Source organism: Procambarus clarkii, chromosome 24 (genome assembly GCF_040958095.1).
Source record: "Procambarus clarkii isolate CNS0578487 chromosome 24, FALCON_Pclarkii_2.0, whole genome shotgun sequence".
NCBI lineage: Eukaryota > Metazoa > Arthropoda > Malacostraca > Decapoda > Cambaridae > Procambarus > Procambarus clarkii.
Genome location: NC_091173.1, coordinates 20,678,027 through 20,705,923, shown reverse-complemented (window position 1 = coordinate 20,705,923; position 27,897 = coordinate 20,678,027). Strand labels below are relative to the sequence as shown.

General features: G+C 43.9%; 2 protein-coding genes across 6 annotated transcripts in view; one reads left to right on the top strand and one right to left on the bottom strand.

Moving 5' to 3' along the window:
• The window catches only part of LOC123761636 (uncharacterized), a 193,737-nt gene that overhangs the window by 147,139 nt on the left and 18,701 nt on the right, over positions 1-27,897 (top strand). The window lies entirely within an intron of this gene.
• LOC123761640 (uncharacterized) lies at positions 6,901-9,364 on the bottom strand. Its single transcript, XM_045747702.2, has one exon. It carries the CDS (start codon positions 9,131-9,133, stop codon positions 8,327-8,329), a length of 807 nt encoding a protein of 268 aa, XP_045603658.1. The 5' UTR covers positions 9,134-9,364; the 3' UTR covers positions 6,901-8,326.

The following is a 27,897-nucleotide window of genomic DNA, read 5'->3' as shown; positions in this document are numbered from 1 at the left end:
CCGACAATTCCCTTCCCTTGTTCTCGAAGGAAATCCAACCATGCTCACTTTAGCACTTCTTTCATCTTTCTATTTTTCCCGTTTCCTGAAAGTTGGATTACATTTTCTTCTTCTCTTCTCCATTGTCTTGTGTGTTCCTGGTTGGCTAGTATCTTGCCATATTATTAACTCTAATCTTAATCTTTCAATTTCAATCTTACTCAAGATTTCTTATCTACCCCCCCCCTCCTCCTTTAGTATGCTTCCATATAATTGATTTGTCTTGTTCACCTTAGCTTGTCCTACCAAGCACTTGGTGTATCCAGCCCGTCCTCTAAAGGTTTCCTACTTAAAGAGCCGCTACTATTTTCTAGTACGACAATTTTTGGCCTTGAGTAGAATATACGTCAAAATGCGACCTTCTATTAGAAGGACGGGTTGATCACCGTTACTCAACACCACACACCATTGTTGTTGTTGTTTATAGATTCAGCTACTCGGAACAAGTTCCAAACAGCACGGGTTATGGCGAGCCCGTAACTTACCTGGCACAGGAGCGGGGCAAGTAGCACGGGCTATGGTTAGCCCTGACCACACACCAGCCTACCATTCCCCGCCAAACATTGCTTCATTACCTACCTCCCTCAAAACGCACCTGGCCAGTTTCTGGCTCCAAGAGCTAGTAAGAACATGGATAATGGTCTACTGCTGTTTACATGCTACTAAATGGACATGTATTATCTGGAAACTAGATATAACATGATAAACTGTCTAAGGATGTCCTTTTATATATGCATTGAGGTTGTAATTTCATTGAGTGGCGATATTAGTCGGGTATTTGACATTTTTTAATCCATCCTTAATACTCCACTCATATCGTTTCTAAACTAAATTTGTGCTAGACTTAAGTTCATACAAATTTAAATTAGAAAGGATATGGGTGGGGTATTGGTAATTAAGAGTGGTGAGCGAGGTGAATGATGTACAATTTACCATCACTGAGGCAAATTCCTTGGATAGACTTTAGACTTACGAGTTAAGGCGAAACCGCGAATGGCTCATTAAATCAGCTATGTTTCATTGGATCTGTAAACCCACTTACTTGGATAACTGTGGTAATTCAACTGTTCCATACCTGCTCTCATTGGTATGTTGTTCCATACCTGTTTTGTTGCATTAGAATGAAAATAGATTGGAATAAATAGCACCTGGTTTGCATAGGTCAATAGGTCTGTGCTTTAATAAGTTTGTCATAGCTAGTGTTTTAGCTTAGGAGGCCTGGTCGAGGACCGGGCCGCCGGGGTCGCTAAGCCCCCCGAAATCACCTCTAGGGTAAGGTGTCGTGTCAACAAGAGGCGAGTGTGATGGGTCAAGAAACACCACAGAGGACAAGAGGGAAGCTCTTAAGTGTCATCCTCTGCTAGCCCCATCCCCCCCTCTCCCCCCCCCCCCCTGGCCGGAAATGCCTTACAGCAGCCAATAGCAGAGGCGTGTCTTATCTGGTGATGCGAGGCTATCTCTTTGTACGACAAGCACACACTTATGGCTCCACTTTTTCTGGGACTTTGTACATGTTATTAAACAAACTTTTTTGATTTTTTAACAATTTTGTTTTATATGGACAAATTTAATACTTGTGCTCATTTTAGTTCGTTTTCGTGATTTGCTACTCAAGGGGGAAGGGATTTTAAGCTAACCAGAAGGGAACGAACCCAAGCAACCCTACCTCAACCTATCAAGTTACAGTGCATAGAAAACGTAGATATTGGTAAATCGTTACTTTTCATAGTAGGTTGCCTTTGTAACGTTGCAAGTTACCAAAAAAATCGCCATCTATTGGACGGGTCGTAAGATAAATATCCATATTTTATTTCATGTTTAAAAGTCATTAAACACATGTTGAGTGTTTGATTCTTCAATTTCCGCTTGGCTATCTAACATGTTATATTCGTGTTATCTTTGCTGCTCTGATAACGCCAATGTTCATTTTTATATATTCAAGGCCAGATATTTATCTGAAGCTGCGCGCGCAATCTACGCCACAACTGTAATTATTGCTACGTTTTTGTGAAATGAATCCACATTGTGTATACATAGTTTGAAAGACCTGATAACAGCAGAGATTCCCGGCACGCGCGTCTTAGCCACTGACTTCTGAAGTAGCTTGTAATATTAAATGGAATGGAATTTTTGCTAATGATGATAACTATTGTATAAAATTTGAGTGGCTCCCATCCTAAGTTGGAGTTGGAAAACATGACTTTGAAGATCGATTGGCCAATGAGGCTTGCAGGAAAGAAAACATTGATTATGACTTTGGACTATCTAATGCAATTATTAAAACATACATATTAAAGAAATTAATTCAGATTTAGACAAATTAAGAAATGCCCAGAGACCTGAAAGCTGCAGTATTAAAAATTATGACAAGTTTTGTAATAATAGGTATTTGTATGGTCAGCACAGTAACCGGACCAGGCAATGTGATGTAGTCATTGCGCGAATTCGCCTTGGCTATAGACACATCTGGTAGGTTAGTGAGGCTGAGCCACTACCAGAATACTCAGATTGTAAACTCTGTGATAAACCTTTAATGCATTCACTAGAACACTATATTGTTGAATGTGAAACCGTAAAGGACTTTAGACCTCCTGGCCTCTTGTACCACCAATTGTGTAACTATTTCATTGACTCAGGTGTTCTGGACGACATCCTAACAATTTATCCAAAATTTGCTTGTCCATTTTAAAGAATGAACAATTTTATTTATATTACTTCTAAGCTGCATCACTTATGAACCCATCCCTGCCCTTGTGTGGCAGTGCACAATAGAAAGTTGTTTTCACATATCCATACATTAAAACATTGATTGTAACCATGATATATATGTGCTTCAGCCTACAGTTTAGACCTATTGTCCTATGTATGACCCTCTGTCCTGCGTGACAGTGAATACCAGCATTATCCTTACTTTACAAAGACTTAATTGAAATCCTCAGATTAGGTACAATGGTACACTGATTAACAGTGTACCATTTTACATTAAATTTTACAACGTAACCAGTCGTCTTTTATATATATAAATAAGTATACTTTATATATATATATATATTTATAATATAGTGTTGGTCAACAGTGGTGGTGTAGCTTCTTGACTCGACGTAGGAATGTGTTCCAAAATCTTTCGCATGTTTCTCTGCAGAACAGACAGAATAGCGTGTGATATATATTGCGTGTCGTTATCCACATCACGATGATTTATGAATTCAGATAATGAATTCTAAGAATTATGTTACAAATAACAAAGATATTCGTCTTTTGAAGATGTCGTACATGTGTACGAAACATTACTGTGTAATTTACTATTTTTATCTGCAGGATCGAGCTGTTAGCTCTTGGACCCTGCCTTTCTAACCAGTCTATTTTGCTCTCTTATATACCCTCATCCCCCAGAATGCAGCTGCCTAACCAGCTCGTCCTCACCGGGTTTCCCAACGTCAAGAAACTGTTGTATTAAAGTGCCCTCATCCTAACCTTACCAGAGGCCTCAAAACAGAAAACGGGACAGTATGTCAATTCCGCGAGCCGCTACCATTTTCTAGTACGACAATTTTTGGCCCTGGGTAGAGTATACGTCAGAATGCGACGTTCTGTTAGGAGGACGGGTTGATGAACTCCTAGGTACCTGTTTACTGCTAAGTGAACAAAGGAATCAGGTGAAAGAAATTTAGTTGTGTGTGTGGCTGGGTTGAGCTTCGGCTCTTTGGTCCCGCCTCTCAACCGTCAGTCTACTGGTGTACAGGTTCGTGAGCCTATATAGTCTAACGTCTTGGTGCTTTACCCTGATAATTACTTTTTTTTTTTTTTTTTTTTTTAAACCCCCATCATATCTATATTTGAAACTGTGTATGGAGTCAGCCTCCACCACATCACTAACTATTGTATTCCATTTATTCACTACTGACACTGAAAAAGATCTTTCTAATATCTCTGTGGCTCATTTGGGTGGTCACTTTTTACCTGTCTACCCTTGTGCGAGTACCACCTGTGTTAAAATTGTCCTTATTTACCATGTCAATTCTGAGTATTTTGTATGTGGTTATCATGTCTCCCCGAACTCTTCTGTTTAACAGCGATGTGAGGTGCAATTCACGCATTCTTTCCTCGTAACTCATACCTCTTAGTTCTGGAACTAGTCTGGTGGCATACTGTTGAAACTTCTCCAGCTTCGTCCTGTGCCTGACAGGGTAGAGAGACCACCCTGGAGCCGCAGTCTCCAGGTGTACAAGGTTCTTAATGATTCCTTACAAAATTAAAAAAATCCACAAGGGATTTTTGCCTTAATCGACTAGGCCACGACATGGAAAAAAAATTGTAACTGGGGGAGTTCCACTGGCCCCACACTATCACTGCCTCTTTGAGACAGTGATAGCATAGAAACTGGCAGTAACAGTTTGAAAAGAGGCCATGACATGGCCTCTTGTATTTATTTGTACTTTTGTACTGTACTGACTTTTACTTACTGTACTTTACTTACTTTACTTTACGTACTGTACTTATTTGTACTGACTCTTGTATAGAGTCATGGCCTCTTGACATGGCCCATGGCCTCTCAACTGTCAATCAACCGTTTCTAACTACTACTACTTTTTTTACACACACACACACACACACACACACACACACACACACACACACACACACACACACACACACACACACACACACACACACACCCACCAGGAAGCAGCCCGTGACAGCTGACTAACTCCCAGGTACCTATTCACTGCTAGGTAACAGGGGCATAGGGTGAAAGAAACTCTGCCCATTGTTTCTCGGCGGCGCCCGGGATCGAACCCGGGAGCACAGGATCAGGTGTCCTGCGTGCTGTCCGCTCGGCCGGCCGGCCGGCCCGTGTGTGTGTGTGTACTCACCTATATGTGCTTGCAGGATCGAGCATTGACTCTTGGATCCCGCCTGTGTGTGTGTGTGTGTGTGTGTGTGTGTGTGTGTGATGTGCGTGTGTGTGTGATGTGCGTGTGATGTGTGTGTGCATTCATGTTTGTAAACATTTCTCCAGATCCGTGATGCAGGGGGTGAAAGGACAGGCGGGCGGGCGGTACCTGGTAACTCCATCACGTGACCAGCTGTTGCCATTCTCCCCTTTACTAATAATTATTTTAAAAGGCTACAATTATAACCAGGATATTATTCAAAGTAAATCATATGTTATATCCGTATTATTGTAAACAACATTAAGTATTTCTTATAATATATGTAACGAGTTTAGAAGCAGGTGGCACATGACTCATACGGACACTAGGAAAAGTGTGTCTTGACTTGTGATCTACAGAATGATGAAGACCAGGCAGTTTATATTATTCATTCTTCATGGATTAAAATATATTTGATCGAGCTGGTACTGGTGGTGGTGGTAGTGGTGGCCCATTAAGCTGTGATGGGTGTGGTAGGATATGATAAGAGGGCAAGTAGGCTTTTGAGATGATAGCTTAAATTTATTTCAAAAGGAACAGCTTCATAAAAAAAACAATTATATAATTGACATTTTGAAACTATCAATAGTATTGTTAGTTTAATAATTATACACCACTGAGGAAATCTTTCGTCTAAAATTGGAAGCACTTTTGAAAGGAAAGATTGAGATAATTACCCGTTGCTGAGTGCTCTTCTATTCACTTGATTCACTACGAATTTCCAATATTAAACCATTTGGGGTTATGATGTTTGTTCAGATAATACATGATTAATAGGGATATACGTAGAGGTATACCTATTTGTTGTATGCGCACAGAGTATACTTTAGTCCTGAACTATACTCAAGACTAAGGTATACTTCTGGTTAGTCAGTATAAGGTATTGTGGTTGTCTTAATAACACACACACACACACCCGGGGTTGATAGGCCATAAGCCCAACATTAAAACAAGTACACGTGTATTTTCCTAAAATAAATCGAAAGGTTTGGCATAATATATAAATTCAATAATTGTATATAATGCAAAACTTGCTAGGACAAGGAAGTCGTGGAACATTGGTGGTCTAGGCTCCTCCCTTACACCCTCCCCCCAGCCGTCAGGAGTCTTGAGAATGTAGCCTCATCATGATGATTTACATCCAGTAGCTCACATTAACTTATATTTAACCTAGTTTACAATATATATTTTAGGTTTGATAATGTAGAATAGTTAAGGGAATTGTCAATTATTTACAAATTTTGTATTCTTACTGGGAGATCTTTTCTAGGATGGAGTCTTTATATATATACAATTGATGCCTCACTTTCCCTGCCTTACGTAATCTTGTGCAGTCCTGTGTGGCCAAATTTCAGTTCGCTCAAGACAATGTCCCACCGTCCATTAAAGTGTGCTAAAGTATGTGTCTGAGAAGGAAGGAAGGAAGGGTCAGCATTACATGAAAGATTTTCCTCCAGCTGTTTCTTTTCCACATTGTCTTGAAATTCATCATCTTTTTTTTTTCCTTGTTAATGTAGCTGGTTAGTGCTAGGCAACAACTTACTACTGTGTGTGTGCACCAAGTATTCGGAATAGCATTATTATATATGTTTTTAACTTGTGTGGGCCAAGATTAGAGCCGTTGAGGTCATGGAGTGGAAGCTGTAGGATTTAGCTTGTACACACATAAAATTATATTTTAATTATAAAAAAAGTTATACAATTTTTAATTTATAAAATTGTAGCATTATATACACATAAAATGAGATAGATTAATTGAAATTGTTTGGTGCTAGAATGCTGTAGTGTTAACATGGTAACCTCGTCCTTCAAGCCTCTTTTTGTAAATCATATCTAGATGGCATCCAATTCTTTGCCATCTGTTTACTTATATACGATAGCAACCTCAGTACTTATTGATTTATGAGGTGTAATTCAAACAGCTATGATAAGTATCTTAAATTTAGTTTATTTTTTTTTATATACTTTAATTATAATAATTTTTTATATTCTGTTGCGAACAGACTAGAAAATACAATGCATATATATAATAAAATGAGTTTGTTTAAAGTTTATAAACACGTCAACTTTTAACTTTATGAAAAGGTTTGTGGTAAATACAAAAAAAAAATACTGAAATAAGCTTTCAGACTACAAAGGAGTCAGTCCACAGATTCAAACATGGTCTTGAAAGTTATATAACCTGTAATCAATCTTGAAAATGTTCATCATCCACATTTTTATCCCTTTGATAATAGCAATGACAAGGTAGAAAGACAGATAAAAGAATAATTTTGTAGCAAACGAATCTCCTGTAGGGGCTTTCTTATTATATCTTAACAAAAAATACAAAGGGTTAGCAGAGATGTTGATAAGCCCCTAACACGTTAGTTAAGCATAAGTCTACACTCCTCCCAGAGTTTCTATACAGCCCCAACGTTTCCAGCCTAATTAAACAATACTATAGTGAGGATCTTAACATTCCAAATTTTAGCAATTACAGACTGTACATAATTTCTCGTTGACTTCCACATGGCCAAGTTTGGAAGGCAGACTGGCAGGAGTACACTAGCAGACTGATACTGCCACATAATGATTCATTGACTGCCACTGTGTATAATATGTTTTTATGGTGTATGTATGACACATCAAGAAAAGAAATGACAGCATCTAAACATCCTAACGCATACAAAAGGTAGGATACAATCAAATCGTACACAGGCGATTCCCACAGCTCGTATATTTGTTAAAACTGCACCAAATATCGTTAAGCTGGATTTGGTTGGTTTCAGTTAAATTATATTAGGTTAATTTTGTTATCCGTTAGCGAGCCGTCCTAAGTACGAAGTAATCTGTAACCCATCAGGTACAAAAAATTTGGAAGCGTTGCATGAAGCACACTTAAGGTATCAGGAGATAAGTATGGTGGGCATCACACAACTTGCATCAACTCATTCTTCCATTAGTTTGACAAAGAGGGTCAACCGTCTCGCTGGATGTAATTCCAATGTCTGAGAATCTATTATGAAATATAGCACACTATTCATCTTACTCTTTTGTTCGTGCTTACTATCATTACACACTACTGCAATTATTTAGTGACTTGGCAACTTTACAACTAAAAAAAAATAATACATTTAAGCTCCTAATAAATTGTAAACATGTTTTAAATTCAGTAATAATTAATATCACACCAATTTCCATGGAGAACCCTATGAGCGTATTCATATGTCAAGACTCCTTCCACATACGAATTTTTCCACACGGTCACTGATCCTGCACAATTGGCAATAGTATATGAGCAAACCTATCATTGAGCTACAAATATTTCATGTATTGTGAAGTTAGGTGAAACCTCAGTGTATGTGTTGCCTCTAGATGAAGGGCAAAGTGACACCGAACCGAGAGACGAGTTCGTTTCGCAGTTGTTGTTCCTTGTCTCTAAGCTCCTGCACCTCTTGCTCTAGTTTGTCCCTCTCCTGTGTCACTGCCTTCACCTTCTCGTCCAGCTCCTCCAACATTTTCTTCTTACAGTCTCTGTTCTTCTTGGCGTTGATGGCGTTAAGTCGGCGCTTCTCGGCTGCGAGGTCCTCGAAGGGGTCTTCCCTCTCGTAAACCTTAGGCTTTCTGGGTCGACGTTTCCTAGTAGGCTTCGCTTTAGGGGCGTCGCCTTGCTGCTGCTGCTGCCGTCGGCGTGGTTTGGTCTCTGGAGCAAAGGTTTCTTCAGGAGGGCTTAGAGGCGGGAGTGTAGAAGCCTGGCTGGTGCCATCACTGACAAGTACCCGGGTGGTTTCTGCCGCAGGTATCTGGCTCTGTGTCACAAAGCGCCCAATAAAGTTCAAGTCTTGATCTAGGTTCAGCGTCAGCGGTTGTGGCTGGGTGTACGGAACAGAGTCGGTGTCTAGCACATGAGCGTCGAAGTAATTGTTATAGTTGGTGGTTTGTAGTGTGGTCTGAGGGGCTGTGTATGCTGGTGGGAGAAGGTCCGTGTAGTTGACGCAGTCGTCTAGCAGCTTGGTGTTGTCAGTTGGCCCGTCAATGTCCAGCAGCTTGACCAGGTCACTGTTATCAAAGTGTGTAATATCAAGCCCGTCGGGAAGCTGGAGAGGAGTGTCACTGATGGTCCCTCCAGGGGAGGCTATTGGCATCTCAAACCATGTCTCTGTTGTGGAATAAGACATCTTTGGGACGATTTCTCACAACCGATATATAACGAAGGGTTTGTGCTTAGTTCATTCTCGTTCACATTAAAGTTTGCACACTACACACCCGAGTTCCACATCACAAATGTTCCATATATATATATTTTACTGGCAGAAACGACCCGTATGTTCGCACGCCCCAGTGCCAGCAGCGCCACTGAGCCCCACAACACACACGGCTCACCACCACGGCCGCCACCCACTGTCTGGGGTGGCGCAACCCTGCCACGTCGCAAGCCGGGCTCACTGTCACGTCATTACTAGACTCGCCTATTGGCTGAGGAACAAAACATATACGTTTTAGATCGAACGCGAACGTACGCAGTCGTACTGGGGGTAGAAATAGCCTAAGCTACTCTATCACTTTGAGATGTATTTTCTTATCTCAATAAACATACTAGAACGCGGTCCTAACAGTTTGGTTAGTGTAGTTCATTTATTATGCACCTCATACCCATCTTGTGGGTGGTAGTGGAAAGGGTTATAGAGGCACATAATGGGCTCAGGGACTGAACCCCACACTTCATCAAGTTAGAATCTTGATGAGTTAGTTACAAAATTCAGTACAAGTCGTCACATTATCAATGGGTTCGAGATCGACCTCAAGTACAGTTTCTAAATTAAGCACTTGACATATGTGGAGAGCTGGTGTCACAATTGATATGTTTGTCCTGCACACCGCCCCCCATCCAGTGGGCAGCGATGGATAGGTTACAATCACTTAGTTACTACCTACAGTTAGCAAACTGAGGATATTTGGCTAAAATTTCTGGTAGCAGATTATTTTGAATGAAATATTTACACATTGTTGGAACATTGATTATAGAATTGTCTCTGAATTCACGTATCTTTTCGCACTCCATCACATAGTGACGGAGGGTGTGCGAATAATTTTGTTGACACAGTTTACATTTGGTCAGGTCTACATCAGCAGATAATGAGAATTCCCAGAGATACTTGTAACCGAGTCTAAGTCGAGCAGTATAGTAACATCTAGAAGTCTGCTGATTTTATTGGATGAACCATAGATGTGTGGTTCCTCTTGCATGATAGTATGATGACAGATGGAATTACTGGTGTCGATTTCACTCTGCCTCAGATCTACAAGATCTTGTTGAAGTTCTTGGTGTACTGCTGCTCTCAGACTGCTCATTGACAATCTAAGGTCGTAACATTCAACTATTCACCTAGTTGTATTTGTGAAGGATTCACAAATACAACTAGGTCAAGAACTTAGGTCAAAAACTCTGCTTTTAACCGATTGGTGTAAAGGCTCCTGTCATATCAACAGTTAACTCTTATCTATAGAGTTTCTCTCCACCACTTCTTAACGCATTGTAATGGTTCACAACTAATACAACAGGTTCTGTTTGGTGTCTATTTGAGTACTTTGTTGCCCTGTACGTCATTTTGATCGTGTACTACACCTACACATATACCTGTCTTTGTGTCTACTGTTTATGCCCAACCCCGAGTGTGTGTTTATTTACATTTGCAGGAATGTAAGAACTCTTGTATGCATAAATAAATAATTTTACCGCTACAGGCGGCTAGTTTATTATGCACCCCATACTCATCCTGTGAGCGGTAGTTTATTGTGCACCCCATACTCATCCTGTGAGCGGTAGTTTATCGTGCACCCCATACTCATCCTGTGAGCGGTAGTTTATTGTGCACCCCATACTCATCCTGTGAGCGGTAGCACAAAAAAAATAATTAGAGGGTGCCAAAGATCTTAATCAGAACTCGCCGGATAAATCTGCATTAACAATTACATCTAACCTGCTCACTATAATGGCAGTTTCAGTTATTTTTTTCCATTGCAATATCTGTGAATTTACAATAAATTATTATACGTTGATGGTAGGTCTTTTGTTACAGTCGTTGACTGTGAGGTGACAGTCGTTGACTGTGAGGTGACAGTCGTTGACTGTGAGGTGACAGTCGTTGACTGTGAGGTGACAGTCGTTGACTGTGAGGTGACAGTCGTTGACTGTGAGGTGACAGTCGTTGACTGTGAGGTGACAGTCGTTGACTGTGAGGTGACAGTCGTTGACTGTGAGGTGACAGTCGTTGACTGTGAGGTGACAGTCGTTGACTGTGAGGTGACAGTCGTTGACTGTGAGGTGACAGTCGTTGACTGTGAGGTGACAGTCGTTGACTGTGAGGTGACAGTCGTTGACTGTGAGGTGACAGTCGTTGACTGCTGAACTCTACGTTTTCTACCATACACCTGGATAGCATAACTAGACCAACAATATACTATTGTACCTACGGTTCTTGCTAAGAATCTGGACATAAATATACTATGTAATATGTAAGATAAAGTGATAGTTATGAGCTGCAATGTGATTGTAAACGCACATTTTGTTGAGTAATAAGATGTTAACAATAAAGGTGAGGCTAGTGTAGTTAACAGTGAGGGTGAGGCTAGTGTAGTTAACAGTGAGGGTGAGGCTAGTGTAGTTATCAGTGAGGGTGAGGCTAGTGTAGTTATCAGTGAGGGTGAGGCTAGTGTAGTTAACAGTGAGGGTGAGGCTACTGTAGTTAACAATGAGGGGTGAGGCTGGTGTAGTTAACAGTAAGGGTGAGGCTAGTGTAGTTAACAATGAGGGGTGAGGCTGGTGTAGTTAACAGTGAGGGGTGAGACTAGTGTAGTTAACAATGAGGTTGAAGCTACCGGGAGATGTTCATGTCTTTAAACTAACAATAATACGAAACGTATGCTGCCTGCCTCCTTAGCTCCACCTGAAGAGGCTGACGGCATTATTTTCACACAACCTTTCCTGGTGGAAATTCCAGGCGTTGTACGAGCGCTGGAACTTGTTCACTTATCTTAGGGTTAAGCCTTACGTGGGCTGGAACAGCAAGGTTGAATCTTCAAGCCGGAAAATTCTCAAGAGACCGACTGCTTGCCAGATAATAAGGAAACTTCTGCATGTTAATTTGTTTAGCTTGTATTGTTTCTTAATGGGATTGGTGTGTTGTTGGGGAGGGGGGGGGCAGGGAACACGGCATCGATGATTGGGATTGTGGGATTACAATTTTGATTTGTGAATATTATTCTGAAGAAACTTTGAAGCTGTACTACCGTATTATTAGTGAAGGAAGGATGGATTAGTGAAGGAATTGATGTAGCATGTTTGGAACTCTGAGGACAGAGTTGGATTCCCTACGGGAGGAGGTACGACAGCTGAAACATAAGGAAAAAAAGAAAGGAGGCGACCGGTATTAAAAAGATCTCGTCTTGGCAAGTTGTAAAGGACAGGGGCCTTAAGAAGACTTTGACAAAGCCGCCTACTGATATCCTAAGGACTTCTAACGCACTTGCTGTGTTGGAGGACGAGTGCTGTGATGAGCCTGCAGTTTAACGAGGAGGCAAAGGCAAAGCAACGAGGAGCAACGAAGTGCAGGTCCATCAAAGTGCTCAAAAGGAAAAGGAAGGAATTAAGCGAATTTCGGTTGTGGGAGATTCCCCAGTGAGAAATTTAGACAAAACGTTTTGTGCCAGAGATGGGAGGAACAGGTTAAGGGTTTGCTATACGGGAGGTTATCTTAAGGTTATCTTGAGATGATTTCGGGGCTTTAGTGTCCCCGTGGCCTGGTCCTCGACCAGGCCTCCACCCCCAGGAAGCAGCCCGTGACAGCTGACTAACACCCAGGTACCTATTTTACTGCTAGGTAACAGGGACATAGGGTGAAAGAAACTCTGCCCATTGTTTCTCGCCGGCGCCTGGGATCGAACCCAGGACCACAGGATCACAAGTCCAGCGTGCTGTCCGCTCGGCCGACCGGCTCCCTCCCGGGAGCTGGCATTGGTAATATTGTTGGCAACATGAATGATATTATGGTAACTCAGGTCCAGCTATAGTGATCTTCCTTGATCTAGAAAAAGCATTCGAACTTGCAAGCCCGTGAATTGATTCCATTGATTGATTGAACGTGAATTCAGTATTACTTTTTCTGAAACAGGGAAATTGAGGGAAGAGGAGGGGGGATAGAGGGAAGGAGACGGGGGAGGTTTGAAGAGAGGGGAGGAGAGTAAGGGAGACAAGGGGGAGAGGGGAATTAGGAGAGGGAGGATGTTGGGGAGAAAATTGGAGAGGAAGGAGTGGGGAAGAGGGGGAGAGACCCCCCCCCAGCGCAGCCGTGTACCCCTAACCCCCCCCCCCCCTGTACGTTATCTTTGAGCAACATAAGTGTGTGTGTGTGTGTACTCACCTAGTTGTGTTTGCGGCGGTTGAGCTCTGCTCTTTCGGCCCACCTCTCAACTATCAATCAACTGTTACTATTATTTTTTTTATTTCCCCCCCCCCCCACACACACACCCCAGGAAGCAGCCTGTGACAGGTGACTAACTCCCAGATACCTATTTACTGCTAGTTTAACAGGGGCATCAGTGTGAAAGAAACTCTACCCATTTGTTTCTGCCATCACCGGGGATCGAACCTGGACCCTAGGATTACGAGTCCAGAGCGCTGTCCACTCAACTGTCAGGGCCCCCCCCCCCTGAGGGAGTGAGTGAATGAGTAAGAGGTCTTATGGGCTGTCAGGAACAGTTGTCATATGCTCACTGACCTTTGACCTTTAGCAGGTTATCTACAGTGTTGCCATAGCTGCTCATCATGGCCCACTTGGCTTGTTCTGCCGCAACACCAATCGTCAAGTGTACAGTATGTTTGGTGCGTAATATCTGAACCCCCACTTAGAAAGGGATTGACAGGAGTGAAACATGTTTTATTTCCTGTTTAAATCTTGTAATCCGAGAGGACTCTTAGATTCTTTATTTGTATTTGTACGCGATATTTTGTACTGAAATTCTTTGATCCATCTCAAATGCTCGGTTTTGAAAAGTTGTCTGCGATCTACCGTTTCAACATAAAGCTCATTTTTATCAGTTTCGAACCCCACTTTTACGTACAAATTTTGACGTCAGCATTGATGCAGGCGTCACGATGAGCTCTTGACGTCAGCATTGATGCAGGCGTCACGATGAGCTCTTGACGTCAGCATTGATGCAGGCGTCACGATGAGCTCTTGACGTCAGCATTGATGCACGCGTCACGATGAGCTCTTGACGTCAGCATTGACGCAGGCGTCACGATGAGCTCTTGACGGCAGCATTGACGCAGGCGTCACGATGAGCTCTTGACGTCAGCATTGATACAGGCGTCACGATGAGCTCTTGGCGTCGACATTGATGCAGGCGTCACGATGAGCTCTTGACGTCAGCATTGACGCAGGCGTCACGATGAGCTCTTGACGTCAGCATTGACGCAGGCGTCACGATGAGCTCTTTACGTCAGCATTGACACAGGCGTCAGGTTCCCCCCTCTTTCCTCATCAGATCGACGAGCTCTTGACCAGTACATCGACCTGATGTCAAAGTCTCGAGTCAAATTGCCATACCACTTGTGTTGCCACACGTCACTTGGCAACACCTTTTGACACACTAGGTTGTGGTGAAGCTGCGAACCTCTGTTGTTTATTCCGCTCCAGGATGACACAACTCTCTCGGTAAATGCAAGTTTACCCAGAAATTAGGAACGTTTTCTTTTCAAGAATTTAGTGTCAACATTATGATTTGTTGGGCAAGCTGAATCCTCATCTTTTGTTTGTGGTTAAGTGTGTGTCTTAAGAAAATAAGGCGAGGTATTTATGAGGAAAACAAAGTCATTATGACTTTACTGCACTGTTATAGTACGTGGAAAGGATACGGAGACTAGGAGCTGGGATACGGAGACAAGGGGGGCTGGGATACGGAGACAAGGGGGGCTGGGATACGGAGACAAGGGGGGCTGGGATACGGAGACAAGGGGGGCTGGGATACGGAGACGAGGGGGGCTGGGATACGGAGACGAGGGGGGCTGGGATACGGAGACAAGGGGGGCTGGGATACGGAGACGAGGGGGCTGGGATACGGAGACGAGGGGGGCTGGGATACGGAGACAAGGGGGGCTGGGATACGGAGACGAGGGGGCTGGGATACGGAGACGAGGGGGCTGGGATACGGAGACGAAGTAATGTCACACAACCACTTGCACCATTGAGACTCTAACGCTGGCCATTTTTTAGAAGCGTGTGCATTTAACTTCCGTTTCATTCGATGGCCAAACCTTAATAAACAAATTTAAATATGTAAATGTACATTAAGACGCTTTAAAGTACTAGTCGGAAATTCCCCTTGGAAATTCTAAGGACCGTGAAATGAGACTGGAACCTTTACTAGTGTTGTGCCACTGAACCGCCACATCATAAAAGGCAGCCCGTCCTCCAAACAAAGACCCACAAAGTCCATTCCATCCACCCGCCAACCCCCCCCCCTCCCGTGTTTATGAATGAAAATCGGTTTACACACGACTCAACTGATTTCGTTCTAATACTTCCGGAACAAGTGCTTAACTGACGACTTTTGTTCCAATCACAACGCTGTAAATGCTTCATGCACCCACGTACTACAAATATAGATAATCGCCAATAGAACCTAAACACCTAACCTATCCTATGCCTAAATATGTACAATATTGTAATATGAAATAATAAGTTATATTTGATAAAATTCCTGTTTTGAATGAACAGCATATTAACATTGATGAATGCGTCTTTGGGGTCGACCGCTGGATGGAATAGACTTGGTCTGTTGTCTTGTAAAAGGGACAACAAATGATTCAACCCCCTTACCCAGGTGCATTTGGATTTCACAGCCACCTATTTCATAAAGCCCAAGTTTACGCATCGGAATATATTGTATCAAATGATAAATCTGTAAGGTACCCCAGGTTGTATTTTGTAAAGGCAGTATTTATAAAATACAGCCTCAGGACCACTCGGCTTTTATCACTGATACACGCACACGCCCTAGCATAAACATAGGCAAGTGTCATTCAGACGTGATAAGTCCAACCACTTGGGCTGGACGGTAGAGCGACGGTCTTGCTTCACGCAGGTCGGCGTTCAATCCCCGACCGGCCAAGTAGTTGGGCACCATTCCCTCACCCCGTCCCATCCCAAATCCTTATCCTGATCCCTTCCCAGTGCTATATAGTCGTAATGGCTTGGTGCTTTCCCCCTGATAATTCACTTCACTTCAGACGTGACACTTGTGTGGATGAAGAGTAATAAAGAGTATTTGAGTGGCCCTTAATACCTCTGTCACACCGCTCCTGTGCCAGGTAAGTTACGGGCTCACCATAGCCCGTGCTACTTGGAACTTGTTCCGAGTAGCTGAATCTATAACAACAACAAACCTCTGCCACTTGTTACCCACTTAACGCATACTCGGACCCAACAGTTTACTCGTATGTGATCTATTATTTTAAGTTATCTTGAGGTTATCTTGAGATGATTTCGGGGCTTTTTAGTGTCCCCGCGGCCCGGTCCTCGACCAGGCCTCCACCCCCAGGAAGCAGCCCGTGACAGCTGGCTAACACCCAGGTACCTATTTTACTGCTAGGTAACAGGGGCATAGGGTGAAAGAAACTCTGCCCATTGTTTCTCGCCGGTGCCTGGGATCGAACCCAGGACCACAGGATCACAACTCCCGCGTGCTGTCCGCTCGGCCGACCGGCTCCCATAAGTTCAATGCCATTCCTGTAAAAAATGATTAGGTTGACTACGAAACTTTTTCTAACATGGCGTCACTAAACCTGGCGAACACTCCCCTCTACTAGTTGTATCGTTTGAATGTAATGATAAGCAACGTCCCCACACGCTAGGCTGCTGCTGGCGTGTACTCCCCAATACTGTACATCTCTGTGGCTTCACAACGCGGGCATTTCCACGCCAACATTGTTATAACAGTGACATATTTGAGTGTTATTCCTCTACTGAAGAGGCCTTAATATTGGCCGTAGTAGGCGCAAACCAGAGGTTACTAGGATATACAAAAGTCCTCCCTCGATATTTCTTATTCTGTTTCATGCTTAGAAACTTGCATGCTTTCATGTAACTGTCCCTTCAACAAGGTTGAAGGGGCAGTTACTGCTCAAACCTGAATCTAAATCGTTGATATATATTATGAATAACAGCGGTTCCAGGAAAAAGCCTTTGAGGTATTCCACTAGCAACATTTTCCCCACGCTTGACATAACTCCAACGTGCACATCACGTGTACCTGACGTTGGCCTGTAGCCAAGGGCGACCCGTACCTCTCCCTGGGGAATTATTAGGCCAGACAAGTGTTGCGGCGAGGAATTTTTATTATTATTTTCTACCACAGACGTGGCCACACATTTACAGTGCTAATCAGCATATATACATTTTCTTCTGTCCTCCATGGACAGGGTTAGAGATGTGTTAAACATAGGGTGGTTGGTATATCCCACCCACCCTCGATGGTATTCCCCATACCCTCATACTCCCCATACCCTCATACTCCCCATACCCTCATACTCCCCATACCCTCATACTCCCCATACCCTCATACTCCCCATACCCTCATACTCCCCATACCCTCATACTCCCCGTACCCTCATACTCCCCGTACCCTCATACTCCCCCGTACCCTCATACTCCCCGTACCCTCATACTCCCCGCCGCCTCCACTCTTCTCCCTCACTTTCCTCTTCCTTCCTCCGCCTACCCTACCTTAGTGTTCCTACTTGCGTAGTGGTATCTGCGGGGGAGTGAGGTGCACCTCTGTAGCTGTGTGTGTTCTGTTACTGGTCAACATACTTCAGCCACGTTATTGTGACTCATCGCCTGCTTCTGTTACACTGTACGCTTGAGGGCCACGTGGGTTAGGAAAGGTTTAGAATAAGTGTTGCTCATTATCATTTCTTTATTATGCACCCCATACCCATCCCGTGGGCGGTGGTAGTGGAAAGGGTTAGACACACACAATGGGTTCAGGGACTGAGCCCCATAGCTCGTTTAGCTAAGCAAGTGACAGGCTTGTGAAGCTAGTTACACAATTCCTAATATTACATACACATGTACATATATATATACATATTTCATGAATTGATTTTGCACGTGTGTCCAGCCACTAGAGTTGCCACAACGGACAGAAAATGGTGTACTAGAACAGCCGAACCGAACAACCCACGCAGATTAAAGGTGCACGTTTTTAAGCGGCTATGATTTATAGTACGTCATATTTTGACCGTTGGGGATTTGGACGACAAAATACAAGAGGACACGTTGGTGCTCCCCCCCCCCTTCCAGTGCCTCAGACAAGCATGACTCACTCTACTCACTTGCTTACCCCCCCCCCTCTCTCCCATCCCCGGACCTTCCCCCCTATCCCCCCCCCCCCCCCCCTTCATACAGTCGCCACGCACTTCCTGTACCTCTCTGTACCCACACCCCTTCTAAACCACCTTCACTACTACCACCTTGAACTATATGTTTAACACTTCTCTAACCCTGTCCATGGAGGACAGAAGAAAATGTATATATGTGGTTAGCATTGTAAATGTGTGGCCACGTCTGTGGTAGAAAATAATAATAGTAAAAAAAAATTACTACCACCACTATTGCTATTATTATTATTATTATTATTATTATTATTATTATTATTATTATTATTATTATTATAATTATTATTATTATTATTATTAGTCGTGCTGGTCCTGCCCCTTGTACTCACCTAAGAGTGCTTGCGGGGGCTGAGCTTCGGGTCCTTGACGGTTGAGAGGCGGGACCAATCACCCAGTGTACAGGTTCCCGAGCCTATTGGGCTATTATCATATCTATATTTAAGACGAGATATCTAGATACACAAGCTACATATACTAGATATCTAGATACACAAGCTAGATATACTAGATATCTAGATACACTCTCCTAGTGCTGGACTAGATACACAGACTCCAGGCTGGAGCTGCCTACTCCAGCATGCTGGTAGATGTACATGCAGCAGCTCCCTGGTGCATCATACCCATACTCAGAGCCGTGTGTACGTCAGCTGTGTCGGGGTAATTGTGTGTGTGACCTTGGGACGGGGTTAGCTGCATCAGCTCTCTAGCACAGCAGCTCTTCCATTAGTGTAGTGAGTTTTTATGGGCCCGATACCCGTCCCGTGGGCGGTGGTGGACAGTATGGCCCATCCCGTGGGCGGTGGTGAACAGTATGGTTCATCCCGTGGGCGGTGGTGGACAGTACGGCCCATCCCGTGGGCGGTGGTTGACAGTATGGTTCATCCCGTGGGCGGTGGTGGACAGTATGGCCCATCCCGTGGGCGGTGGTGAACAGTATGGTTCATCCCGTGGGCGGTGGTGGACAGTACGGCCCATCCCGTGGGCGGTGGTTGACAGTATGGTTCATCCCGTGGGCGGTGGTGGACAGTATGGCCCATCCCGTGGGCGGTGGTGAACAGTATGGTTCATCCCGTGGGCGGTGGTGGACAGTACGGCCCATCCCGTGGGCGGTGGTTGACAGTATGGTTCATCCCGTGGGCGGTGGTTGACAGTATGGTTCATCCCGTGGGTGGTGGTGGACAGTACGGCCCATCCCGTGGGCGGTGGTGGACAGTATGGTTCATCCCGTGGGCGGTGGTGGACAGTATGGTTCATCCCGTGGGCGGTGGTGGACAGTATGGTTCATCCCGTGGGCGGTGGTGGACAGTATGGTTCATCCCGTGGGCGGTGGTGGACAATATGGCCCATCCCGTGGGCGGTGGTGGACAGTATGGTTCATCCCGTGGGCGGTGGTGGACAGTATGGTTCATCCCGTGGGCGGTGGTTGACAGTATGGTTCATCCCGTGGGCGGTGGTGGACAGTATGGTTCATCCCGTGGGCGGTGGTTGACAGTATGGCCCATCCCGTGGGCGGTGGTTGACAGTATGGCCCATCCCGTGGGCGGTGGTGGACAGTATGGTCCATTCCGTGGGTGGTGGTGGACAGTATGGTTCATCCCGTGGGTGGTGGTGGACAATATGGCCCATCCCGTGGGTGGTGGTGGACAGTATGGTTCATCCCGTGGGTGGTGGTGGACATCATGACCTATCCCGTGGGCGGTGGTGGACAGCATGGTCCATCCCGTGGGCGGTGGTAGACATCATGACCTATCCCGTGGGCGGTGGTGGAGAGGGTTGCAGAAGCACATAATGGGTTCAGAGACTGAACCCCCTAAAAGTTCATTTAGCACAGACGCTGGTTCGTGAATGATTACATCTGCGGCAATGGTTGCAGGAACAGATACAATACTGTATTTAAAGTGTAATAATACTCTTGAAGCCACACATTATTAGACAAGTTACAATTGTATGTTTTACTATTGTAGGGAGACGAGAGGATGCCTCATGATAAGAGTTTCCGTTCATTGTCGTTGGTTTAGTCCCCCTTGAGTGTCTGATGTTCCCCCGAGCCCTGGGTGTTGTTCCCCCGAGCCCTGAGGTGTTGTTCCCCCGAGCCCTGGGTGTTGTCCCCCCGAGCCCTGGGTGTTGTCCCCCCGAGCCCTGAGGTGTTGTCCCCCCGAGCCCTGAGGTGTTGTTCCCCCGAGCCCTGAGGTGTTGTTCCCCCGAGCCCTGAGGTGTTGACACTTGCCGTGTGTTGAGGGGTGTTGCTACAGGTTATGGTGCTCGTGCCTCTGCTGTGGGCGGCGGCAGAAGGGCTCGTGCGGTGTGTTGGTTGTCTTCGTGGCCAGGATCTCCTAGTCGCTGGTGGGGTTTACTGCTTCGTAGGGATCTCCAGGGTCTGGGACATACATGTACTTCATGCCGTACACCTGCCTTCTGGCCAGGTAGCTGAGCCGGGTGTTCATTGGCATAATGTTGAGTGTCTCATGGATTTTGGCGCCCACTGACCCCCAAGACATTTACATTTGTGGTGAACTCCTGGAGTTGTCATCTGCATAACAAGCTACGAGGCTTGTGATCTAAATTATTGTAATGTGTGTGTATATACACACACATTACATACCAGAAAACATTCTAATGAAACTACTCCAAGCTTGTACTAAAGAGGCACCCTTCTCTATTTGTTGATTCTGTCCAGTTTAGGTACACCTTCCCCCCCCCCCCATTAGCGTTCATAAGTTTGTGTGTTTTGCGGTTTATATACGTTTTGTCATTCATATGGTACCCAGTGCACGTACGAGGAGCCTCGTACACCACGTTGACTGGTAGCCTGTGTCCGGAAGTTACACAGTGTCCGGGCAGCTGGCAGTGTCCGTTATTGTGAACACACATGTTGCACAAGATTTGTTTTTCCACAGATCTGTTTTCTGATAGGGGTGCTTCACTTCCTGGGGGGGGGGGTATTCGAGGCTTAATTAAGGGGGAGGGGGGAATATATGAGGCTTGCGGGGAGTGTACGAGGCTACGCGATTTTTTTTAATTTTACTGTATTTTACTAGTATTTTACTATACTTTCTCTACCATTCTTGAATAAAGAAGTGACTTGCATATGGTCCGTCTCGAGGCACGTTTCTTTAACCATTAGTACTTTAAGTTGAACTTTATTGAAGCCTTGGGCATTAGAATCAAACCTTGCAGTGTTCTCGACTTTGTTATACAAGTGTTGCGTTCCTGGGCCACGATTCACGAAAGCACTTACGCAAATACTTACAAACGTGTACATCTTTCCTCGATCTTTGACGGCTTTGGTTTATTAAACAATTTACAAGCATGAAAACTTCCCAATCAACTGTTGTTGTTATAAACAGCCTCCTGGTGCTTCAGAGCTCATTAACTGTTTAATGATTAGAAACAAAGCCGCCAAAGATTGTGAAAAGATGTACAGGTTCGTAAGTGCTTGCGTAAGTGCTTTCGTGAATCTGGTCCCCTGAGCCACTACTCAATGTGTTCTGCCACACCCAGCAGCCCTGGAGGAGCTGGGAGAGTGTCTACACTCTTCCCAGTGTCAACACTCGTGGTGTAGATTCAGATTTAATGTCCGTCCTTTTGTATGTGCACAGAAGGGGTTTGATTTTCATGATAGCTCTTGTCTGATCTGATTCCTTGTTTGGCTGCATTCAACACTTTTTTTTTAATTCCCCGAGTTTATATTATTATATGCAACTCATTTTACTAATTTGTGTAGTTCATATATATATATATATATATATATATATATATATATATATATATATATATATATATATATATATATATATATATATATATATATATATATATATATATATATATATATGTCGTATCTAGTAGCCAGAACGCACTTCTCAGCCTACTTTGCAAGGCCCGATTTGCCTAATAAGCCAAGTTTTCATGAATTGTTTTTCGACTACCTAACCTACCTAACCTAACCTAACCTAACTTTTTCGGCTACCTAACCTAACCTATAAAGATAGGTTAGGTTGGGTTGGTTAGGTTCGGTCATATATCTACGTTAATTTTAACTCCAATAAAAAAAAAATTGACCTCATACATAATGAAATGGGTAGCTTTATCATTTCATAAGAAAAAAATAGAGAAAATATATTAATTCATGAAAACTTGGCTTATTAGTCAAATCGGGCCTTGCATAGTAGGCTGAGAAGTGCGTTCTGGCTACTAGGTACGACATATATATATATATATATATATATATATATATATATATATATATATATATAATGTGTACATATATATATAATATATATATATATATATATATATATATATATATATATATATATATATATATATATATATATATATATATATATATATATATATATATATATATATATATATAATATGTGTGTAATAATTATTATTTATATTGTGTGTGTGTGTGTAACTACACCTAAGTGTAGTTACAGGATGAGAGCTACGCTCGTGGTGTCCCGTCTTCCCAGTACTCTTTGTCATATAACGCTTTGAAACTACTGACGGTTTTGGCCTCCACCACCACCACCTCACTTAACTTGTTCCAACCATCTACCACTGTTTGCGAAAGAAAATTTTCTATTTTTTTTTCGGTATGTCTGTTTCTTTAGCTTGACTCTGTATCCTCTTGTTCGTGAAGTTGCTCGTTTCATGAATTTATTTTGGTCTATTCCTGTTTGTATTTTGTAAGTGGTGATCATATCGCCTTCTAGTTTTGGCATGTTTAACGCCTTTAATCTCCCCTCATAACAATCTTGTTTTTCAGCTTCGGAAACCATTTTATAGCATGCCGCTGCACTTTTTTTTTCAGTTTATTGATGTGCTTCTTGAGATTTGGGCACCATACAACTGCTGTATATTCCAATTTTGGTCTCACAAAAGTCATGAACATTTTCTTTAATATTTCACCATCCATATAATTAAAAGGAAGTATGAAGTTGGAAAGCGACGCATACGCTCCTCTCACAATGTTCTAGTGTTTTCCACTGGCGACAGCTTACTATCCAAAAGCACCCCGTAAGTCTCGTTCTTTATTTGAGTTCTGTAATTTCTTTACACATAATTTGTAAGTTGTGTATGTGGTCCATTTTCTCCGATTCCACATTCCATAGCATGGCATTTATTCACATTGAATTCCATTTGCCACTTGACGCTCCAAGCACTTATTTGGTCTAGATCAATTTGAAGGGCATGACAATCGTCTGCGTCTCCTATCTTCCCCAGTATCTTAGCATCATCCTCAAACATGTTCATATAATTCTGTATACCTTCTGGTAGATCGTTTATGTAGACGATGAACATTACTGGTGCAAGAACTAAACCCTGTGGTACTCCACTAGTAACACTCCTCCAGTCAGTCAGTTTGTGTGTATATATATATGTGTATGTTAGCGCACATACATGTGTACACGTGTATGTACACATACTCACACATGTTTGTGTGTGTGTACACACACACATTCCCTGCAGGTAACACAAAATATGCCATTAATTAAGGTGCCGTTGGATCATATCTTCTCGGGTGGGATCAATAACAACTCTAGTGACGACCCTTCCCGCGCCGCCACCAGATCCCGCCAAAATTTCCCACGCTCTTCCGGAGTTTTCCCGCCAATTTTCCATCCGGTTTTCCCCGCCAATTCCCCTTAACAAGGTTGTTCCCCAAAACCCCTTGCAGCCTTCACCACCGGTACCTCAACCCCCCCCCCCTCCCCACCCCACCCACCTCACGCCACACCTGTACCTCATGCCACACCTGTCCCCCCCACCCCCCACTGCCCCGGGCGTACAGGCGTAGCCTCGCGTTTACATCCCTGTCAGTCGCGCGCCTTAACACTGCAGAACTTTATGACAATAGTATTGTAGTAGTTACCATTGTTTTTTTATAATTTTATTAAGCAATTACGGTTGTTGGGGGACAGGAAGCCTGTGGCTATGCCTAGTGAGGACCCTTAGGTCAATTACCGACCTTCCCCCAAGATGCAGCCCATTACAGATGCCTAAGTCTTGGGGTACCTATTTCACTGCTGGGTGAACAGTGTCATCAGGTGAAACATGCCCAAACCTTTTTTATCTTGTTTTGTAGGCTAAACCCGGGTCCCGCGATTGTGAGCCGAGGAAATAGACCACTGTGCTACAAATAAACACTATTTCTTGTTTTAAGTAAACCAATGATGAACGTACAAACATTACTGAATAAAGTTACGCTGTGTCTTGTATTTGTCTTATTTTCTTGTTGTGGTTGTCATTTTACACGTTTATGTTCATGATTTATCTTCCAGGATATTTATATTGTTATTAAGTTTTCAGTTGCATATAGTCCTGGGGACCATTCAGGCTTGTTCGCATTTATATTGTTATAAATCATGTTTTATGTTCCAGGATAGTGCTTGCAGTCAAGTGGTATATGATAGCGACACGCGGCCACGTACGCGGCCAGGCACGCACGTTCGCGGCCAGGCACGCACGTACGCGGCCAGGCACGCACGTACGCGGCCAGGCACGCACGTACGCGGCCAGGCACGCACGTACGCGGCCAGGTGCACAAAGGGACACAATCCAGACATGGACAGGGGGAGGGAACGGCAAGAATCAAAATCAGACGACAGGGACAGGTTCACACAAGCACAGACTCTTTAACGATCCATTTTCATTATTTTACTTCAATATGAACTCTGGCATTTGTTGTAAATATGTAAAGGAAACGGTGGGGGAGATATGAGATACGAACGGATGCCAGCGTCTTGGAGACGTGAGATGTGCCATGAGGGAGAGAGGGAGGGAGGGAGGGAAGGTAGATATTTATTTAGATCTAAATAGTTTTAAACGAAATAATTTATATATCTAAATAGATATGTATTTGTATTGAGGGGGAGAGATTTATTTAGAGATGAATATTTAGTTTTCAGTGATGAGGAGCCGGTCGGCCGAGCGGACAGCGCGCGGGACTTGTGATCCTGGGTTCGATCCCAGGCGCCGGCAAGAAACAATGGGCAGAGTTTCTTTCACCCTATGCCCCTGTTACCTAGCAGTAAAATAGGTACCTGGGTGTTAGTCAGCTGTCACGGGCTGCTTCCTGGGGGTGGAGGCCTGGTCGAGGACCGGGCCGCGGGGACACTAAAAAAGCCCCGAAATCATCTCCGAGATAACCTCAAGATGTGTGTGTGTTTGGGAGGCCGCTTCACACTTCTTGATAGTAGGTGAAGTGTGAGTGAAGGGTTTGTTCTCCTCGATGACTGCACCAAGAAATCTTGGAACAAAATGTTCCAAGTAGCACGGGCTATGGTGAACCCGTATCTGTGTTTAGCTGTTAGTGGCGCCAGGTATAAATGTGTCGCGGGTCAGATGTGACACAATTTGTTGGTAGACTGGAGATATTAAGGCAGTGCTTTGGCTCTTTGGTATTTTTCCTGTAACGAGTGGTCGCCTCCTAATATATGCTCGATGGTAAAGGGTATTTTAAGTGCGATAAGTACTTGTTTGAAATTTACTCTGGCACTGTGATGTCGGAAGCAGTGAAGTGTTTCTTTCAAGAAATCTTAACGCCACAACAATGGCAGTTAGCTCTGCTTGCGTTGATGAGGCATAGTTCTCAATACGCGCTTTTTCTTCATTTCCGCGTTTTGAAAGGCATTATTCCTAATTACAGTGTATGCTGCATAACCCGTGCCATGGTAGGATTAGATGACCCATCAGTGTAGATTTGATCTAATTCATTTCCGGCTATTTTTATATATTTCCTCAAGAGACTTGTGCCTCATTTCTTGTGGTATCATGTTGGACTTTTGTCATTGGCATCTCGTTGATGATAATCTTTACTACAGGCGCCATCAGTTACTTATTCCAGGGCTTCACGGTTGTCGCCTGCGTGTATACATGGCTGCTGTATATTGTATAATTGGCTGTTGTATATTGTACTCGTGGCTGTTGTATATTGTATACATGGCTGTTGTACTCTCCGGTACAGAGCTTGGTGTTTCTAGCCGTGTATGTAGTATATAGTAATTATTATTATTACCAGTTATTCTCCACATCTTAGTGTCAGTTACTGTTGGAAGTTTTCAGACGTCATGCGAGGCGACGCTACTGGTCCGGATGTCCCCGGGGCGCACTAGAAGGGGGGACTAGCAGCTATTTCCCGCTCACGTATCACTAGTTGAGCAACTTTTACGATTTTGCTCCCCCCCTACACGGACCCAGCCTGTGCTGCTGCTGCTAGCACAGCCCGTTTTTGTTCCCAACGTCAACAAACTGTCGTATTAAAATGTCCTATCTTAACCTACCAGAGGATCCACCAATAGAAAACAGGACATTTCGTGGACCGCTATTATTTTCGTGTAGATCAGTTTTTGGCCTTGGGTAAAGTATACGTCAAAATGTGTGGTGCTATAACGAGAACAAGTTGTGCAAGACGTGAGAATACTTAGCGTGTAGGAAGAGCACTTACTCCGGGGTGTCCGACGAGCTGGCGTCATCAGAGAGTATACACCGGAAGCCTCAACACGGACGCTGCCCACGCCTCGTATACAAGTATAATTTGTCATTCTCGGTGACCCACTATGTATATTGTTGTTCTGCACTTGTCTATCAGTGTCTACGGGGGAGCGAGGTCTGGATCTTTATGCCCCGCCCACTAACTTGGCATCTGACAGCTTCACATACTTCACAGATGGATCACTAGACGAGAACTGCTGTTGGAATCTTGGCAACAAGAACATATACGTGACCACATCCATCTGACCACAAATGGCATAGCATTAATGCAAACACTCAAGCGTCAAGGCCGTCCGGCACTTACCAACTGGGTGCCAAGTCATGTGGGAATAATAGGGAATGACATTGCAGATGAAGCTGCAAAACTTGTAACTAAGAGAAGAAATGTAGACATTTACAAATCACAGAGTTTAACACAGATTAAGAAAGTAATTAGAGCAATGCAGAAGATGTAGTGACCACAATTCAGCAGCTGCAACCTCTTTGTGAGATGTTACTACGGGAGTCACTGCAAACACACAGGCAATCACGCTGGGAAGCCAGATGTGAAATTTGTGATCCAGAATGTGAGAGGTGTGAGCAAAACGCCAAGGCTCTGGTACTTGAGGTAGAGATGAAGATCCAGACGGTCTTCACTTCCACAAGCAATACCAGAGCTCTCCTCACTTGGGTCGTTCACTCTGCAACTCGCTTGCAAGGAGTCTAGCAGGTAGTGGATGGATCCTCGCACCGAATTTATATTATTCAGTGATTGTGGTTAGGGGCTGGAACCCGAGCCAATACTTGGGGTTAGGGGCTGGAACCCGAGCCAATACTTGGGGTTAGGGGCTGGAACCCGAGCCAATACCTGCCGAGTTATAATTTCATTATTCTGACGTTTAAATTTTTTGTTGAATCTGGCCTTAAAGTTATAGATGGAGGTGGCTTCCACAACTCCTTTTTCAGTGCATTCCACTTGACTATCCGTACAGAGTATGA

Coding starts and splice junctions, on each gene's coding strand:
- LOC123761640 (XM_045747702.2), bottom strand. CDS start 9,133: ATGTCTTATTCCACAACAGAGACATGGTTTGAGATGCCAATAGCCTCC.